The 16,514-nt window shown below is 28.0% G+C and overlaps 1 protein-coding gene across 5 annotated transcripts in view; it reads right to left on the bottom strand.

Annotated features, from left to right (window-relative positions):
- Positions 1-343: 343 nt before the first annotated feature.
- The window catches only part of LOC107453666 (synaptotagmin-1), a 90,075-nt gene continuing 73,904 nt past the window's right edge, over positions 344-16,514 (bottom strand). For all 5 annotated transcript variants that reach the window (XM_016070564.3, XM_043040062.2, XM_016070566.3 and 2 more), the window contains 5 exons: positions 14,237-14,460; positions 10,846-10,974; positions 8,664-9,020; positions 6,993-7,107; positions 344-5,627 (listed from right to left, as the gene is read on the bottom strand). In XM_016070564.3, the coding sequence (XP_015926050.1) occupies positions 5,269-5,627; positions 6,993-7,107; positions 8,664-9,020; positions 10,846-10,974; positions 14,237-14,460 (1,184 nt within the window). In that variant the 3' untranslated portion in view covers positions 344-5,268. The remainder of the gene's footprint in view (positions 5,628-6,992; positions 7,108-8,663; positions 9,021-10,845; positions 10,975-14,236; positions 14,461-16,514) is intronic.

Here is a 16,514-nt window from a genome sequence, read left to right as displayed (position 1 = left end):
CATTCATCCACAGATCTTAATTTTGATCTGAACCAGAGAATGATAAATCTCCATTTCAGTACCCCCTGAGATTTGTTATGGGAGCATGGTGGACTTTGGGACCCGGCAGATTTAAAGTGCACCAGTCACCATTTCTTACACGGAGAATCTTCAGCCGGTCGAATTCGAACTCCAGTTCTCTCGCTTTTTTTCCTTTATTTTAGTGAAATGAGTTTTTTTTAGCAATGAGCACCATCCTCTCTTATAAATTTAAAAGTAGTCTGATTTTTAAGTTTATGCACTGAAACTGATTCCATTTTGTGAGGATATATTTTTTTGAATGATGAGCTAAAATCAATTTAAATACTTGGACAGTTAAGACTCTTTATTTATAATATCTATGACACAATTACAATATTGCACAAACAATAAGATTCACTGAATATTCTCACTGGTTTTTCATAATTTCACAAATCACTTTTCATGCATAATATATATTAATACTTAACATACAGTAAAAAAAGAAAAAAAACATAATTTTATATACAAAATCACAGAACAACTTTGGCTGCCATGCTTACAAAATTTTACCATTACAACATTCAACATCTCAATAAAACAAAAAATATTAAATAAATCGTTATGAAGACATTTAGAGCTAATTTTCACATGTATAGCTTTAGTATGTAGGACAATATTAAGAATGTTTTACATTGATTTTTTCTTCTTTTTTTGTTTTGTTTTTGTTCACTCACTTTGTTTTAAACAAAGACACATAATGTTTCAAACAGTAAAACTATAAAATAATTTTTTCCCTGGACAGGGAAGTCTTTTCAACTCTTTTAGAAATTTAATGGATTTTTTCGTTAAATTTCTTGTTATTATGAAACCATGTTGTTGTTTGAATGCATTTGTTGTTATAAAATGCCCCGTTTTTATTGTTCTGAAATCACTTTTTCATTGTTTTGAATTATTATGAAATCAAACATTTCTTTTTCTTATACTATTTTAAATTATATTCATTGTTTTAATTTCTTCTAACTTTTTAAGATAATATTTGTTGTATTTTGAAAAGCATTATTAAATCACATTTGTATTTTTTAATTCTGTTAACATATATATTATTCATACTTACAACACAAAATTTATTATATAGTATTTAATAACATGAATAATATTCATATAGTTATAGAAAAATTGAATAATATTTATCAATTTTATTATTATTATTTATGTTCTACCATATATAATATTTATAATTGCTAATTTAACTATAGTAATATATTATTTATGAATTTTTATTTTGGATTTTATCTTTTATGAACTTTAAATGCCAATTTTTATTACACTTCTTTACACTTGTACAGATTTTGGATATTTTTACTCTCCTTTCTCCGATTAAAAACTTATCTGTAAAAATTTATTTGAACTTAAGTGTTGGAATTCTGCTTTGATGTATACATAACTACTTGAACAAGTTGTGCAAAATATTTCAGACATTAACTATTGATCATAAGATATATGATTCTATAATACAAACATTAATATTTATGTGAAAAATTAGGAATAAAATTTATATTTCTTTATAAAAAGAAAAAATATGTTTGCACACTTTAATCTAATTTAATACCAAAAGTTTTAAAATTGCTTTTGAAACCATGTGTATTTTGTTACACTGATATTTAAAAAAATTTTTTTTTAAACTTTGCGATGCTTTTTAAATCATTTTTCAGTGTGCATGTGCTCATGATTTGATTATGATCAACATGATTCTTACTATCAGAATCAAACCTTCTTGGTATCTGCTTTTCCAAACGACACTTTTATCTGCCCAATTTCTTTAAATTTTCTCTCTAAAGAAAAACACGAAGTTCACTGACAAATATAAAGGGTTGGGTTTGTTTTTAGAACTGTTTTAAAAGCACAATTTTGTTAAATAATATTAAATAACGTTGTGAATTTTATCTTCAGCAAAATGTTCTTTTCAATTTTTTAAAATTATGAATAATATTAAGACTAAGATATTTTTAATTTTTTGAAATACAATTTGTGTAACAAGTCTTGTTATTAATATTACGAACATGGGTTAGATTGATTCTACTTTTCCCACCTGATTTATTTATCTGTTCGCTAATTTATTTGTTTTAGATGAACTAATATTTTGGTACTGATTTTTCTGTTTTATTGTTTGTGTCAAAAATAATTAGAAAAACTTAAAAATTTTTTTTTTTAAATTTTTAATCTCTATTTTATTTAATTGTTTTCATAAATTAGAGAATTCCATTTTTAATTCAGTTTTCTCATGTTCGTTCTTTCTCTACTAAGTCACAAAATTGAAAAATAGAAAAAAATAGTTTTTTTTTTACTTATTATTAGTCAGCTGTTTAATAACAATTTCTATAAAAAGTAAATGAACAAATGAGAACAAAATATCTTAAAGCTATGTGGCTTTGAAGCAACTGTTGGTGTGAAGCAGCTAAGAGAATTCTATATAAAAATTCTTTAAGTAATTACCTTTCAACTTGAATTATTTAGTTATAGTTGATATTTGAAATTTGATTAAATTTGAAAAATGAGTTGAATACTATACATTTTTCAAATCTATACATTTTCTTTAACCCTTTCTGTGTCGGATTTTTTCCTCGAATTTCCGACCCCCCTCAAAAAAAGTTTTTATTGCTGAAAATGAATATATGTTCTATCCTCACTTGGAAAATACAAAATATTTTTGTCAGCAAGCAGTTTTTTGCATGACCTACTGGTAGTGAAATATGTGATGTCCCATTCACTGATCTCCAGTTTTCCCTGCAATGCACCCAAGTTTTATCTTAAAAAATTACACTGTGATAACACATATTTATTAACTTTATAGCATTAAGGTGCTTAAGATAAATATCTGTATAAAGTAATTATTAAAATTAAGTGAAAAATATTTTAGAAAATAATTTCAATAATAATGAAACAATTAATAATTAATTAATATTATTTATTAATGAATAATAATTAATTTTAATACTAATGTATAATTTTATCTCTAATGAAAGCGGAATTGCAGAAAGTACGAAATGATTTTGATTTCAATTCAAGGCGGGAAATCTCACTGCGAAAATCGTGAAGAAAGTATAACTAGTTGCACCATCTCTTAGTGACATTCAAAATACAACATTAGCAACATTCAATAGCGGGATTTAAAGAGACGAGTAAGTATCGACGAATTCACTTTCAATGATGTAATTTTTCTCTTCGTCGCATGGCATCCGACGCTGACCATACAGGCACAAAAACGCCGTACGTATGAGATGCGGCACCGACAAAGAAGCGGTTAATATATAAGTAGTGCATAATTTGGGTAATTTTTGAAATAAAGCTCATCTTGTTACATCATGCTAATTTTCATTTATAAAATTTGATCTTATGTGAAAAGAAAGTCCTGACTGACTATTTGTTATTTAATGTAAATATTTATTTATATTAGTGAGTTTTTGCTCTAAATATAATTTAGACTTAGCACCATTCTTATAAATATCTCTCATGAAACAGAAATGTATATTTATAACAAACTATATTAACTATGTCCATGGTAAAATCCGTTCATGATAAAAATACTTGTTAATAAGATTAAACGTAACATGACACCATTTACTATTGATATACTCATGTAAAAGATATTAGTGAAAGTCTATTTGAAAAAATCTGGGAATTATGTGGGAAATTTTATTTAGTATGATTTTTTTAAAATAAAAGTTAATTAAGGTAAATAAAGGCTAAAAGTTTGAGACTTATTTTTCTTTTGAAAAATGCCTCTATATGTTAATTTTTATAATTTTTTTTTTTTTTTTTTTTGAATTCTTGAATGTATAAAATGTAAAGGCTATCTTATGTTCATCATATACTATTTTTCAACTATAGAACACTCCTTAATGGCGTCCCTTAATATATATTTTTAGAATCCTTATTAATAAAGTTTCATTCTTAGGGGGTGATAATTAATATTTGAGTAAGGAAACGAACTCTAATAAATCACAACTGATGAAGGCGGTACTCAAATCACCGAAACCAGTTTGATTTCCTGATAAAACTTGTAGATGTTTTTAATAATAGCCTCTCTGTTTTCTCTGACAATCAAAGAGGTTTTGACATTTTCAGCCTACTCTTTCTCAGTAGTGGCTTGTTCAAATTTGATTAAGTTTTTGCTATTAATTTTTTCTGCTCCATTTTCTTCATAACAGAAAACAATGTATATTTGATTTGATTTTGTATGACTTTTAATATACTTATTAAATTCTTAAGTATGTTTGCAACATTTAATTTATAATTATCATTGAATATAATCTCCAACTTTCATTTCTTTTTTAGTTCAAAGTACTGAGTGTCTTTATAAACGAAACAACAAAAGGAGAATGGGCGTATAATGAAGTTTTTTTTTACTCTTAATTATTTGTGAAAAATTTCGTAGTTTTCTATAAGTTTTTATTTGTTGTATTTTTTTTGAATTGGAAATAGCTTATTTTATTGGGTGCAATATATTTGTTAGAAAAGGAGAAATTCTAAAAATTTAATAAATAAGTTGACTTTTTAAGTTGGTTAAGATCATGCCTGATTGATTTTTGTAGTTTTTCAGCATTTGTTACAAAAATTCAAACGGAATACTCTTAATAATTTTATCATGAAACTTATTCTAATATTAGCACAGACTTCTTAATTATTTCAATTAATAACAAAAATAAATTTCTCTGATTGTAAAAATGCATAGGAATAGTAATATAATTTAAAAAAGCTCCTTTAGTTACATTGTCAGTAAAATTTTCAAGATAATTTTTTTTAATTTAAACTAATGTAAATATAAGTAGGGTATTAATAATAATAATATTTTTTTTATTTTAAGAAAAAGCATATCTAGATTACAGGGAAAGTCTTTTGTTATGAAACGATTGTAAAGGTAATCAACCTACTATTCAAAAACAGCACTTAAAAGAAAAATAAATATTTTGCTAATACACTAAAACTAATTCATTATAATTCCATTCTCTAATGACTAGATTTACTTTCAATTAAGTACAACTTTTCACAGTACGGTGGTTTGTCAACATAATGTGTTTCTTAAAAACCGTTCATCACATGTTTTACAGTTTACTTAATAGTATTTAAATAAATTAAACATATTTATACACCACACTTTGTTTTATCTAAATCTATGCACATGTTTTATATTTGATTTAAAATATATGATTTGTTTCACATCACAATATAGATAATAAGAAAATTTTCCATGCCCTTGAGTCAGTCTCTTCATCTTAAGGTATGCCATTGGGTGACTAATTTCCTTGGAGATTGTTTCATGGCTTTCCAATGATTAAGAGCCAAACCTTTGACAGAGGAACCAATGACAACTTTCCCGATATGGCGGCTTTTTCTTGCCCTTGATCCGTTAGGAGGAGATGTGGGACTATCTGGAGAAGAAAGAGATTCATCTTGAGGATCACGATGACTAGCAACAACCAGGAAGACAACATGATCGAGTTGTAATGGAGGGACATCAAAGGTTAAGGTTTCATTAAATACGGGATTTGTCGTGGACTGTCTTGAAGTTGTCTTTTTCTTTTTTAGCAGTTTGCCATTATGCATAAGTAAGACTCGAATGAATGGTGCTGTACGAAAGAAAGTATAATCAGTTTCAAAATCCATTTCACAACAAGAAAATAATTTTGTATAAAATATTAATATCAAACAAAACTTTTTTTTAAAATAGATTTTGAATCATTGAATTTGAATTATTTTTTCTTTTGATACTAATAAAATAATTCCAAGTTATTTCCCGAAAAATTTTGCTACGTAACACAATACAGAATAAATAAACAGCAACCAACGTAATGACGCAATGTGCAAGAAGGAAATATATGCATCTTTCAATAAAGCTGTCCTCAGTACTAAGCTAATGATCAACATGATGACCGAAGGCCGTTTTGGTTATTATTTTGAATCAATTTACAGGGCCGGCCCAATTTAAAATTACTTTCCAACTGCTCTATCCAGAGTAATCCCGTCTTAATTTGTTTGCATTTTGGTATTTTTAAATTTTTTTTCAGCATTTAAAATTTCTTGATTTGCTCCTGGTTTATCTTAGCTAACTTTTATCTAAACTTTAAATTTTGAATAATTAATGCAGGGCTGATTGTGCTCCGGAAAAAATCCGGATTTCCGGAATTTTCGCTAACAGTGATCCGGAAGTTTCCGGAGATCGAAGGTCCAGACTTTTCAAAAAATCATTGATCACGGAAGTTTCCGGAAATCAAATTTTCAAAGGTGGAACTTAAAAACACAGTTTATTTTACTTGTTTGTAAGGAAGATTCAGAGAGATACTTTATAAGCTTATATTCATGATTAATATTCATTTTTTTCCAGTAAATAGTTGTTATAATCATAAACTAAAGAAAGAAAGCCATATTTGTAAATTTTAATTACTTTTCCAGGTCATCATAGGTATGTGTGAAATTTTAAATATATTTTAAGTAAACTAAGAAATATTGAGAAAAAAGAAAAAAACCTTGTTTAAATTTTTTTCTAATTTTTCAATTTAAACTGTTTTTTTTTTAACTCAAGAAATTTTCTGGAATTTTGACTTGGGCTCACAATTACCCCTGTTAATGTAATTGAAGCAGAATTTGCAATGAAAAGTTTTTCTTGCGTTATAGCGTCTTTTTAAGTAGTTGTTGGAACAAAATTCTATTTATTAAAAGCACTTTTTAAGAATCCAAATCTAAACCATAAATCAAAATCAATCGTTTTGGTGTTATTTTGACCTTCCACTTATTACAATAAATTTATAATGATACTCTTAGCATTGTTGAAAGTTAGAATATTTTTGTAACCAAAGAAGATCCATCGGAATAAGTTAATAATGAATTTTTTTTAAAAAAAATCTTTATTTAATAATTTAAAAGCTTTATCTAATGTTCATAATTAAAATACAAAATTGTATATGTTTAAAAATGTTTCATAGCTACATACGTACCAAAAGATTCAATTTCATCTGCTGTTATTCTTAGGTTATGTGCCTTGGTCAAAGTAAAAGTCAACCTTTCAGCAGTCGGTAAATAGCTAAGACCAAACAAAATTTCTCCGTGTTCCTGTAAAGTTTGTTATATTTTATTTTTGCAATACTTTTAAAATTTAAATAATTTTACATGAAGGTTGATAAACACTTTCCATTACACCTTTCACAAAAATGTACTTAAAAATAAGATAAAAACAGCCACATTTTTCAAGTGAATAAAACGAAGTAATTGAATTTCGTTTTTGCCTCTTGTAAAACGATAAATGTTGGGAATATCAGATGTTAAAAGATGCTAATTAATAAAGAGATGCGCCTTTCCTTTTTTCGTTTTGGAGGTGCAAAAAAATTAAAATTTTTTTCTTCTCTTTTTCAGTCTACTTAAATTTTTATTTTTCTCAATTTTAGTTTTGTGTATGTTTATTTGTGTATGTTTGTTTATGTAGGAAAGTGGTCAAAATTCTGACCATCAGTAAATTCTAGAAGACGAAAAAATAACGCATTCTGCGTAAAAATAACGCTAGCTAGTAGGAAAGTGGTCGATATTTCCATTGAAAGATTTATAGATTTATGTCAAACGTGACATAATTTACGTGAGATAGAGTTCGAGTGTAAGATTTACATGAAAAGTGTTGTAATTTTCTTGGTTTACGAGAGTTCGATTGCAAGATTTACGTGATAGATGTAAATCTTGTAAAACGTTGCAAACTTTAGACGTATTTGCTTTTAAATTACTGTGCATTTGATAATTACCCTAAATTTTCTATGTATGACTCTCATTATGTTCAATTTCGTAATTTGGATCCAATCCAGAGGACAATGGATCACCTAAAAAAATATTGGGCTATACTTGTCTCCGTTTAGGAGTTGGTCTTTACTTAAGAATCTAACATTTGCTTTGAATTGTGAAGATAACCTAGCACTGTTACCTCGATTGTAACAGACCTAATAATTCAGCTAACAAAAGGGGTATTTTTAGAATCCCCTAGTCGCCAGGTTAACCGTGGGAGGTTTTCTTGGTTTTCCTCTCCATGTAAGGCATATGCTGGTTAATTCCATCAGAAAGTCTTGTATGAAGACTAGTTTGACCCAATGCTTAAGCCAGGAGTTTAAAATGGCAAGGCTACAGTGTTGAACATTGATATAGTCATTAACTGTTCAGTGGCGATTATAAAATAAAATATAATAATTTTGTTTCGTTCGTTTTTTTCTCAACTTTTAAGAACTTTAGTTATTATTCATTATATTGGAATAATAATTTTGGAACATTTTTAGTTGTTTCTCTCCTTTCTCAAAAACTTGTTACAATGTAGGCTATACTGTGCTTCCCATGGTGGTGATGGTTGGATTTTTATATTTCTGGTTGAAAATATCTGATTTTGACGTATGTAATTTTCAGTAATAAAAATTTATTAGGGTTTTATGACTCGTGTCAATAAAAGAATTATGATTGCATGCATATACATTCTTGTATGTAAGAAAAATATGCATACTTCTAACATATTCTAAATTTAGAACATTATTTTACTTTGAAAATGTAATAAAAATCTGTATTTACTTGAGCTTTTCTCACATTAGAATGAATTAATAATCAAGAATAATATACACACAAAGACAAAACTAATTTGTTACCTTTCGTGGTTCCAAGAAATCGAGTGTTTTACAAATTTCTTCTCCATTTTTATCAAAATTTAATGCGCGAAGAGGAATCGTTACTTCTCCTAGCTCTGAATCATTGGCATATTTTTCATCATCAAACGCCGATATTTTTAACGAATCCTCTTTCAAATCTGCTTTGCTTATATCCATACTGAACTTTTCTTTAAAAATAGGATGCTGCGTCTTTTTCTTGGAACTGGTACGGAATTCATAAATGACAGATGTACTAGGCTTGGACCATCTCTTCCGTCCTTTATCACGGATCAATTGGAGTATTAAGTAAGGATCACATGCACCTCCATAAGATCTTGGTAGTAAATCCTGAGCTTCCTGTTAACATTAAAATATTTGTAAAAATTTAATCTTTCGCGAAATAAACTCTGAATCTTTTGAATAAAGCAGTGGTTCCCAATTGTTTTTGGCAAAGGAACCCTAAATGATCGATTCATAAGCAGCTGTGAATTTATTATAAGAAAATACTGTTATTTAATACTACTACTATTATATAATACTATTTTGAAAATATTAAATATGAAGAGTGAAATATTTTAAAATTATGAATTTCTTCTTCGTGTATGCATATGATGCTAAAAATGAATAAAATAAGCAGACTTAATTATGGTTTTAAAACATTTAATTATGTTTTATAAACGTTGAGGATAGTTATCAGAGAAATTAAGTCTGTATTTTTGAATTTACTTATTTTATTTTGAATTGAAACGTTCAATGAAAAATGCAGATGGAAATTTTTATAAATACTTATCCTTTTCATAATACTATAGTGTTATTGAAATTTATTTTAAATATTGCACTTTTTTTTCAGCGGCATTTACGTAAATAGTTTCATGTAAACAAACCAAAATGTTAAATAAATTATGGATTATTGATTGGATATAATCATAATTATAATTGGTTAAAAAACAACCTAACTCTCGGAACTCTCATTATCCTACCACTGAACCCTAGGGTCTCTGTAAAACATCTTTTGGGAACAAACGGTTTGTATATTGTGAATGTTGTGAAAATTTTGCACAGAAATTTTGGAAGTTAGTTACAAACTTTATCAACAGATGGTGCTATACAGAGTTCTTAAAAAGCACACAATTGCCGTTCCGTAATCCAATCACTGATATTCCAATACCAGAAACACACTTAGTTCAATCGAATATATGTATAAAACTTTTACAGCTATCACAATAAACATACCGTTTGTTTCATTCCTCTATTATCTTTGGTTTATGAGAATTTTAATTTTGAAATCATCCAATATGGGCACCCTGTCGGCATATACGGTGTTCCGTGAAGACCGCCTTTAAGTTGTACTTTTATTAAACTTTTTCATCATCAAGAATCATTGAATGAGTGTAAAGGTGATCATTAGAGACACAATCAGCGTACTGCTTGTGAAGTTTTAGTTTTGTCTAGTGACTCAACACTCACTAGTGATTTGACAGCTTTCGATAGCGTTTTTGTAACTGACTCGTATAAATATAAATTTGCGGGTTCTAATGTTTATACTTTTTTTGTTCGTTCTCGGTATAAATTCTAAACATGTATATTAAAGCTGGATATTGCAAACTCTCCTGTTTTTTTTAAAAAAATTATTAATTACTATGTTAAATAATAAAAAGAAAAGAAATGTGTCGCAATGTGGAGCAAAACTAAATTTCCATTATGGGACGTATGTTGAATTTTGAATTAACATTTAGGTCTTCTGTTGATTTATTTAAGTGAAGCTTTGAGGCAACTCCATTAGTTTTTAATACTTATAACAGCAAAATAAAAAGTATTGGCAGTTGTGCTGATAAGTTTAAAATTTTAAAAATAATTTTAATTATGATATCAGCCTTGAGATCCATTATGTTTAATTCACTGTTAAATGTTCGTTAGTTGCTTTCACAATTTTTTTAAGCAATCATATAATAGCAAAATATATAAAAATGAGGTGTTCTGAATATTTTTGAGACTTTTTTAAGTTTCATAAAATTTTGATTTTTAGGAATGATTCAAATATTTCTAGCTAGTGAAATTAGCCCCTATTGATTTTCAACATAAAGTCATATTATAGGGAAAAAAATCTTATTATAGAGACTTACGACTTTTTGTTTTTAGAATCGCATATTTCTTTAAAAATGTATTTTAAAATAATATTAACCTTTAGCACCACGATCAGTTTTCCCATATTAGCACCATCAGGCATGCAACACCAGCTACTGAAAGTTACTTGTCCATAATTTGCATCTTGTTCGATATCAGTTATAGGAGCATCAATAGAAGCTTCACTCTAAAAAGAATAATGACTGTTATATATAAGCATTATATTATTCTGCGAAGGATACAAATGAATATGTCTTTAATCTTTTCCATATAACAGTCCGTTACTATGGCAGATGGGATTGTCTTTATACCGACCTTTTCGTTTAAAGCAAATACATAAATTTAAAGTTAAAATAGTAATAAAAAAAAGACTCCACTTTAATAGAGTACAATTTTTTTTGTCTTCATAGTCAATATTAAGTTGTCAAAAAGTGAGGGAGTATGGTTGATTTGTGATCATAAAAAAGGCTTATTTTTTTGAATTGTGCTTGCTGTGTCCCTAAAAACCAGAATTTTTTTTTCTGTAAAGCGGAAAATCACTTGGCTCAGGGTTGACTACAGATGTATGCTTTATTTACATAAACAATTAAAATTATAAGATAAAATGATGTTCGATTTTTACTTTTTGTATTTATACCAGGGATAAATAAGAACGCCCTTCATTTTGCTCTTTTTTGTGTAATATTGTTAACTAAAGTAGGAATTAAAAAAAAAAAAAACCGGATTGCAACAGCTGATGGCTAATAATTTTTTAATTCGTTACAAACATACAATTTTAGTATTTTAACATTTTGAAGGTGACTTGGAAACTTCATTACAGTAAACTTCCGGTAACATATCGATATGATGGATCTGTCTAGTTAGAGATTAACTATTGAAGTCAGTCCTCTCACACCCGTTTCTCTTCGTTTCTCATCTTGTTCAAGCTTGTTCCCCTTTATCTATTGGTTAACCACGTTCACTTATTGGAATGTGTTTGTCTCCTTATTAACTTCTGTCATTCTGTGTTTTGACACGGAGGAAGGTCGACACTAGAACCATAACTATAATATGTCTATTTTTGTGCTTTTATGTGTGCGTTATTTACGTAGTTTTGCTTCATTCATACGTAGCACAAAATATACCCTTTCTTTTATTATACTATTATTTAAATTATTGTTGCTGGGCCAGGCAAAAAAAAAATTTTTACACTTGTAGTTGCATTGAACTTGTAAAAAGTTTTTTTTTTGAGAGCACTGCATATTTTTAAAAATATTTCATGTAACATAAATTTTTAAAACGTGTTTATGACCGAAATTTAAAATTTTTATATTATTACAAAAATGGCATTGTAATTGGCATTTTAAATGACTTGCCACGAAGAGGTATTCTAGTTTATATCTCTTTAAATTTGTAATATTTTTTTAAAACTTGATGCATAAGAAATGTAAATTGTGTTAAATCATTTTTATAGATCATTGGCGTAACACATTTTTTTTAAACAAAATACATACATATTTTGTAAAAAAATGTGTTAAGCCATTACTTTATTTTGCGCAGTAATTGATCCTGCTACTATGCCGGCGAGAAATCTTTTCTCTTTTGTTCTTATTTACCTTGCCAAGAATTCTTTTCTGGCACTGCAGTAGTTAAACTATTATAATAGTTTCTAACTATTTTTTAAACATTGACGTGCTTCTGCACGAAAATCATGAAGTTGAAATTGAATATCATAAAAAATATTTTTAAGATAAACATAATTATGTAAATATGATATGTATGATAAAAAAATCAAAATAACGATGATTTATTTTTTGTGCTGTCTACAATAATAACAACATTAAAAACTATTACTTTAGTATTCAGGCTTTTTAACTAATACTTCATATTTCATGCATATGATATGTACTACGAACCACCCATAACTATTTTTGAAACGAAATATTTTCCAAATTGGCAGAAGTACAGATTTGGAAACGTGCCAATTAGGTCAACACTTAAGTTTTGGAAAAATGTTCTAACAACTTTCCATTTTCAAATAATTGTTCTTTATTTATTACATATATGAGATCTTAACTAAATTTTTTTATGGTTCACGAGCAGTTTATAGATAATTGTTAAAATTCAAAGAAACTTATAAAATATAACCACAGTTTAGAGATGACTGTCTATGTGCACCGTTACAGAAATATTTTTTTAAACCTGACGATTCTTATTTCAAAGCTCTTTCTTATACATTATCAGCTCACAATAAAAACTTCAGAAATTCTTGTTCATAGACAAAATTTAAATTTTGTTTTAAGAACATAATATTTTTGAATTTTGTGCATTAAAATTTTGTAAATCCGTGATTGTAAAACTAAAGGCAATTTCCTGTATACGTTTGTCATAATTTTACATTTACCTTAAATTAGCCATTACAGTACCTTACATTTGTCATTAATTATATTTTTAACTAATTAAAATGTAATATTTTGACAATTTTTCGAGTTAGTTTACAATACGTAGTTATTTCAGTCAAAAATTTAAGAAATAAATTATAAAATACTAATGTGGTCATTTCAACAAAATTTCTGAATAGTATAAATAATGTCGGATTAACCGAAATAAATTCGATTTTTAAATCAAACAATTATTGGTTATACCTTTCAGCTACAAATAACTTAATTTAAGCTATAGAACTTAGCATTTCAATTTATAAACTGATTTGTTTTAGTTATGGACCTATGTAAGGTTTTTTATGATTAGAAAAATAAAATAGATAATGTCTTTAAATGCGTATTAAATTTAAAGATAATTACAGAATCATCTTTTGCTTTATAAATAATTATGAAAATAAGTTTTATTATTAAAAATGTCTAAGTTTAAGTGTATAAAATTACGTCAGTGAAACTTCTATTTTAAATATTTTGTCCTATTATATACTGAATATAAAATTCTATAATATGTATCTATTATATTAAATAATAATATATAAAATATTAAGTAAATGCAATATTATGTATAATACATGGCTGGAAAAACTTGTCTGAAGTTTAAAACATAATGAGAATAGAATAAGAATCTCTATAAGAATATCGCCAATTGCCAAAAATTTTCCAAATGTGACATATTTTTATGATTTTAAATGGTGATGTAACCAAACTATTGGAGTAACTTTTAAATATTGAAAAGTTAGATTATAAACAATTTTTATTTACAAAAAACTGTGGCTTTTCTTCATATTGATATTTTGTGTAATTTTCATAATTATAAATAGCGCTGACTAGAGTCGAACGAAATTTAACAGATATCAAATACTATTACGAACTCAATAGTTAGATAAAAAATAGCATATGATTTGTCAAAAAAACGGTATTCCACGGGAAGAAAGGCCTTTAAACAACCTTAAATTTTTATGCATGTGCGTCATCATTTCGAAATTTATTTTATATTATTTCTTTCCAATTTAAACAAATATAATGACTTACATAATTTGAAACAGAAGCGTTTCCTTGACTACTGGAAGACATACTACTGTAAGTAGAATCTTCTCTTTTACGGCCATTTTTACCTCCATGAAGAGAATTGTGCTTGCTGTTACTACGAGTAACAGGCGGTCCACATTCCACTGTATATTGTGGTGTTCCACTCAATTTGATGTATGTCCCTTCTTCAAGTCCATCGATATTGCCATACTTGAGTTTTCGTTTTTCTAATAAATAAAAAAAAATTACTTGTGATTTCTTTATTTATTCTTGTAATTCTACTTATATTGTTAATCATACTGCAGAAATATATTATATTTTTATTAAATTACATTGTTATTAAATTATTTTGTTACGTAATATATTGTAAATTGCTTGTGTTTCTATTTGTTAAAATAAATAGAAATACAAGTAAATGAAAATACAGTAAAAATAAATATTGTATCTTAACTTACATAAGAGTTTTAGTCGTATATTCGGAAGTAATAGCTGATTTGTAAGAGCTGTTATGAAGACTAATATCAGGTTTTACTTAAAAGACGCCATGCATGCAACATGAGAATAGGCTTTCAGAAAATTGGTTGAAATTTCGATACCTTATCATTATAAATAAATTTTGCAACAGACACTACTATAAAAATTGTCAAATTTTGAGATATTTAAGATTATGGAGTGCAAATATTTTCAAGATATGATTTGAAATTAATTTCTATGAAATTTGTCTTATAAGACGGGTGCCTAAATGGCACCACTTTCTCATTTAAATTTTTATCTGTCACAAATCACTGACGTCCCGCAGTGGACTGATCGTTAAGACACTCCCAGTAGATCACCGAAGTCAAGCATCACTGGCTGCGGTCAGTGTGCGGGTGGGTGACCACTTGGATCAGTCTGCGTAGGGACCGAGGGTGTGCGGTATTGGTCCTCGTTAAACTGTTCTACCGCAAAGTGCTCGACTTCGCGTGCAGTTCGTCGGACTACCGAAGTGGGGGTGCCATCCCCTCTGCAGAGGATCAAAATTGTTATGGCATGTCTTCGGATCATCCTCAGGGATGTTTCCCAGACCGACGCCAATAGCCCATTGTGTAGCTCCAGTGCGACGTAAATGAACTACAACAACAACAACAAATCACTGACAATTGCATTAGAAATATTTTGTTAATAAAATACAACTTTAAAGCTACTTATATTTTTTGGGAATAATACCTTTACAAGGTGTGCAAGTGGTACGATTTAGGAAACCGTACCAACTGCTCCCTAAATCGTACTAACCTCAAAAATTTTGAGTATTTATGATTAAGTAAATAAGTAGATCATGAGTAACCCAAAACAATTTATTTTTGAAGTGTTACAATTAAAGTAACAGTATTATAAACATTTAAAATGTTAATGGAATATAATCTTTCGTACTACAAAGCTCAAGCCTGGCTTTTACAAATACTGCACCTTTTTTGGATCTATTATCAATTTTCTTCTTCTTAGATATTAGAAATAGGAAAATTGGTCCGATTGAAACCTTCAACAATAGAAGGTACTCGGACATATCGGTCTATAATCTTACTATATTAACCAATAATTACTATATTATTACTTGACAACCAGAAGGTTAATCACTTAGATATTAATCATTACTTTTAATAAAATACGGAAAATAAATCTTACAATAAGGGAATTAAATGTAATTGAATTTACTGAAATAGTTTCGTTTTTTCCCCCGACTAATTCATGCATCAAGTTTAAAAAAAAAAAAAAAAAAAACAGTTTGTAAAAGGCTGATTTTCGAGATGAGAAATTTGATATTGGGTGAAAGTTAGTACAAAAAAGTTTCCAGTTACTTTTTTTCAACAATTTGAGTGTAGTTTAGTTAGAATGGCTTGAAAATCGACTTGTTCAGTAATTAAAATTCATTCGTTGGGTACGATTTATGATTACACACGATGTACGATTTAGGCAACTACGAAACGTTTTATACAAAGTGTTACTCCAAGTCTAAAATACTAGTTAACTAGTTTTTGTAAAAAAAGAAAAGGTTCCTCCCAATAAGGTGACCCAGGTTTGAATCCCAACAATAGCTGGTTCATAAGAGTTCTGCTGTTGTATCTCACCAACCACAATTTGAACCAAAAATATCCTCAGTAGAGACGGGTCATGGATTAGAGTCCCCTCGCCGTCAGACTTACCGTGAGAGTCTGTTGTGATCTTCCTCTCCATGTAACAAAAATGTGGTAGACGGGCTAGTTCCATCTAAAAAAAAAGTCTCCCTGAAAGCTAGTTTGTCTCA

Source organism: Parasteatoda tepidariorum, chromosome X1 (genome assembly GCF_043381705.1).
Source record: "Parasteatoda tepidariorum isolate YZ-2023 chromosome X1, CAS_Ptep_4.0, whole genome shotgun sequence".
Taxonomy (NCBI): Eukaryota; Metazoa; Arthropoda; class Arachnida; order Araneae; family Theridiidae; genus Parasteatoda; species Parasteatoda tepidariorum.
The sequence above is the reverse complement of the archived record's forward strand: the minus strand, read 5'-3'. Positions and strand labels throughout refer to the sequence as shown.